Genomic DNA, 3,261 nt, shown 5'->3' on the forward strand with positions numbered 1-3,261 from the left:
AGAGGTATATAATCTAGTATAAGTCTTTCTTCAAAATAAGTTTATTTAAGTTTTTATAAATAAAACTATAGGCGATGTGAACTGTTAACTCAAATATTATAAGGTAATATTAATTATGTAAATACAGAATATTTTATCACACCATATCATGGATGTACGATTCTATTTGAGAGAATAGTGCCACGAACACTTTAATTTGAAATATTTAAGGTTTTAAAATGCAATTTAGAAGACATTTGATGTTCTAAGAAAATATTTCTTATATTAACAACGTCATCTTAATATAACATTAAAAAATAAGGTTGAATCATACTAAAATATTACATTTTTCATAACTTCAATGTAGGTGAAATAACTCAACAAATATGCACAAAAATAATTAGGTAAAATTGCATATGATGCTTATTATTTTTATTAATAATCGTATTATCAATTATTTTTTTAAACTATCAGAACATAATACAGATGATTATTTTATTTTAGATTTTACTATCATAATAATTAATATTTTTTAAAAATAATCAATAAATTATTTCCAAACAAAAATTAAATATAGATGGTGAATTACTCCCTGGACTGCCAAGTGGAAAGCATTGCCCCTGGGTTCAAGGTATTGAATTAAAAAAAAGAAGAAGCAGAAGAAGAAATTTTGGATTTTGTTTTGCATCTAATTAAGCAATTTAGCCTTAAAAAACGGCTTGATGGAATTAAAAATAGAAAAAGGAAAACGGTGGCCCTGTCACATGCTGGTTCAAGTGCTTCCTGTATTTTGAATTGGCCCCACTTACCTGGATGCAAGCCTGCAGCTCCCTCCATGGACCCTACAATATAGTAGGAGCGTGTTACAACCTTCCTATATCAGCGAGTGGGAAACTCAGCCCCGCTTTTTCTGTAATCTTCTCTTTCATTGCTTTTTCTCCCTGAAAATCCCCCCATTTCTCACCTCTTTCTCCCCACCTCTCCACTTTTTGCTCAGTTGTGAATAGGGCATTTTCTTAAAAAATATATATATTTGGTGGGCCCCGAACTCTGCCATGGCCACCAAAACAGAGATGCAACTGCTTATTATTAAATCTTAACCAAGCAGCAATCATCCATTACTCTCTACTCATCAAGTTCTTCCCTTTTGGGGTCCTTTCTCTGATATCTCCATTCTTTAGCTTTGCTTTTCTTTCTCATGGCGCAGGTTTTAGACGACGCTGAGTTTTGTCTTCCACCTCAGTTTTTAACCGACGACGACTTGGTCATGGACAATAGTAAGGCTAAGAGCAATCCCAAGTATGTTGATGGTGGTTTTGGATTAGAGCTTGGCGGTTCTAAGTCTTTGTTTCCCTACGAGTTCCCTTATGGGTTTGGATCTTTGGGTTTCTCTTCGGATCCAAGTTCTCCGGTTGAGTCAGTGGTGGGTTCTACTGAGACAGAGAGTGACGAAGAAGATTATCTTGCTGGGTTAACTCGTCAAATGGCTCACTCTACCCTCGAAGACGGTATTCGCAGAAACGGCCGTGCCTTTTCTTCTGAAAACCCTAAGGTCTGTTGATGAACTTAACACTCAACTTCTCCACAAAGTTATTTGATTCAAGGACGGTTTCTTATTTTAGTTTTATTATTATTTTTGCTTTTTAAGGGTCGGGTCATGTCCAGTTCGCCGCAATCAACCTTATGTGTGTCAAGGAGCGGGTGCAGTTGCATGCAAGGGTGTAGCCGTGGAAGCCCTACTTGCCAATCCCGAGTTCCGCCACCGCCGGGAACATGGGATTTGCTGTATGCGGCGGCAGAGGAAGTTGCAAGGATGCGAATGAGTGAAGAATCATATGGTGGGCTCAACAACAGAGGCCTCCTAGGTTATTCGGCAAGGAAGTTCTCACCGAACGCCGATGTTACTGGCTTTTACCTGCCTACCCAGTCTCTTGCTCACCAGAAACTACAGACCGCTCAAGTAAAAAACCTTAAGCCAGACCTAGAAATGTTGTACTTGGATTGTTTTTTTCCCTCTTCAGTATATAAATTTGGTCGTTTTCTGTTATGTCTCAGTTTCAGATGCTGAAGCAACAGCAGCTAATGAAACAACAAAATGCATCGGTTTGGGCAGGACAAAAGCAGCAGCTGCATTCGCACCACCATAACCATGTGGTCCAAAGCAGAGTGAGGAGTAATAATAGTAGCAATAGGCCTATGGGTTTGTCCCAATCTGCATGGCCCCCTCTGCAGCAGCAAACCCAGACGCCAAACGGGTCGGGTATGAGGGCAGTTTTCTTGGGCAATCCAACTGGAAAAAGGGAATGTGCTGGAACTGGCGTTTTCTTGCCTCGCCGTATTGGTGCACCTTCTGAACCCCGCAAGAAGCCAGGTCCTTACCTATTCTCCTTTTGCAATTAAAATGCATTTCTCTCTTGGGTTTCTTTGACAGGATCTTATTTTGTTTTTATTATATTGGCAGCTTGTCCTACTGTTCTGCTTCCAGCTAGAGTGGTTCAGGCCTTGAACTTAAATCTTGATGAACTTGGTGCTCAACCCCAGCTTAATCCTCGGTTGAACGCTAATGTCACCGCCGAAATTGGTAAAAAGCCAATCTAATTAGGCATTCTACTCTATGAATCACTTTGTAGTTATACGACTGATTTAGTTATCTATATTTGTAGATGCTGCTTTGAAACTTGGAAGTGGTTGGAACCAGAAGCAGGGGAATTTCAGGCAACATCAAGGAATAAACCATGAAGTTGCGTTACCTCAGGAATGGACATATTGAGCAGCTTTGGGTGGTTGGGTTTTCATGATCTCTTTTTGGGTAGTTGTAGGAGAAAAAGATGTTAGTTTGCTATAGTGATGAAATTGTAGTATAGAAGTATAGGGTTAAGAAGATGAAATGAAATGGTTATTTGGGTGAAAATAAGAAGGAAGAATGTGTAGGTAGTAAGCAGGTTTTGTTGAATGTGGGTGGGGGCTGAGAAAGGGTTATTTTGTTTTGTAAATCTGGGAATTGGGTCAATAAGTATTTGGCAGAATATGAGCCCTACTATTCTAACCACATAGGTGGTCTTCTTTCTCTACTGAACTATTATTGTTTCACTTCACTGAGCTTGTAGACATTTATTTACTTAACCGAGATTGTTGGAATAATAATAATAATAATAATAATAAAGGAGTAGATTTGTCATTAAAGAACTGGCTGAGCCTATAGTGAGTTACAGAAAGTGTTTGAAAAGGTTAAATCTTTAATTGAGTTGCGAAAATTTTAGAATAGGTATTCTACATTTGAAC

The 3,261-nt window shown here is 38.4% G+C and overlaps 1 protein-coding gene across 1 annotated transcript; it reads left to right on the plus strand.

Moving 5' to 3' along the window:
* The first annotated feature begins 896 nt into the window (after positions 1 to 896).
* LOC107899009 (uncharacterized) lies at positions 897 to 3,028 on the plus strand. The gene is made up of 5 exons (XM_016824597.2): positions 897 to 1,531; positions 1,628 to 1,939; positions 2,035 to 2,350; positions 2,441 to 2,560; positions 2,643 to 3,028. Exons 1-5 carry the CDS (start codon positions 1,178 to 1,180, stop codon positions 2,747 to 2,749), a joined length of 1,209 nt encoding a protein of 402 aa, XP_016680086.1. The 5' UTR covers positions 897 to 1,177; the 3' UTR covers positions 2,750 to 3,028.
* The last annotated feature ends 233 nt before the right edge of the window (positions 3,029 to 3,261 follow it).

Source organism: Gossypium hirsutum, chromosome D04 (genome assembly GCF_007990345.1).
Source record: "Gossypium hirsutum isolate 1008001.06 chromosome D04, Gossypium_hirsutum_v2.1, whole genome shotgun sequence".
NCBI lineage: Eukaryota > Viridiplantae > Streptophyta > Magnoliopsida > Malvales > Malvaceae > Gossypium > Gossypium hirsutum.

What these genes read in the sequence shown, in the direction of transcription:
- LOC107899009 (XM_016824597.2), top strand. Translation starts at nt 1,178, where the DNA reads ATGGCGCAGGTTTTAGACGACGCTGAGTTTTGTCTTCCACCTCAGTTT. An exon ending in TTTCTTCTGAAAACCCTAAG is followed by an intron (nt 1,532 to 1,627) that starts GTCTGTTGATGA and finishes TTGCTTTTTAAG; the next exon opens with GGTCGGGTCATGTCCAGTTC. An exon ending in TGAACCCCGCAAGAAGCCAG is followed by an intron (nt 2,351 to 2,440) that starts GTCCTTACCTAT and finishes TTATATTGGCAG; the next exon opens with CTTGTCCTACTGTTCTGCTT.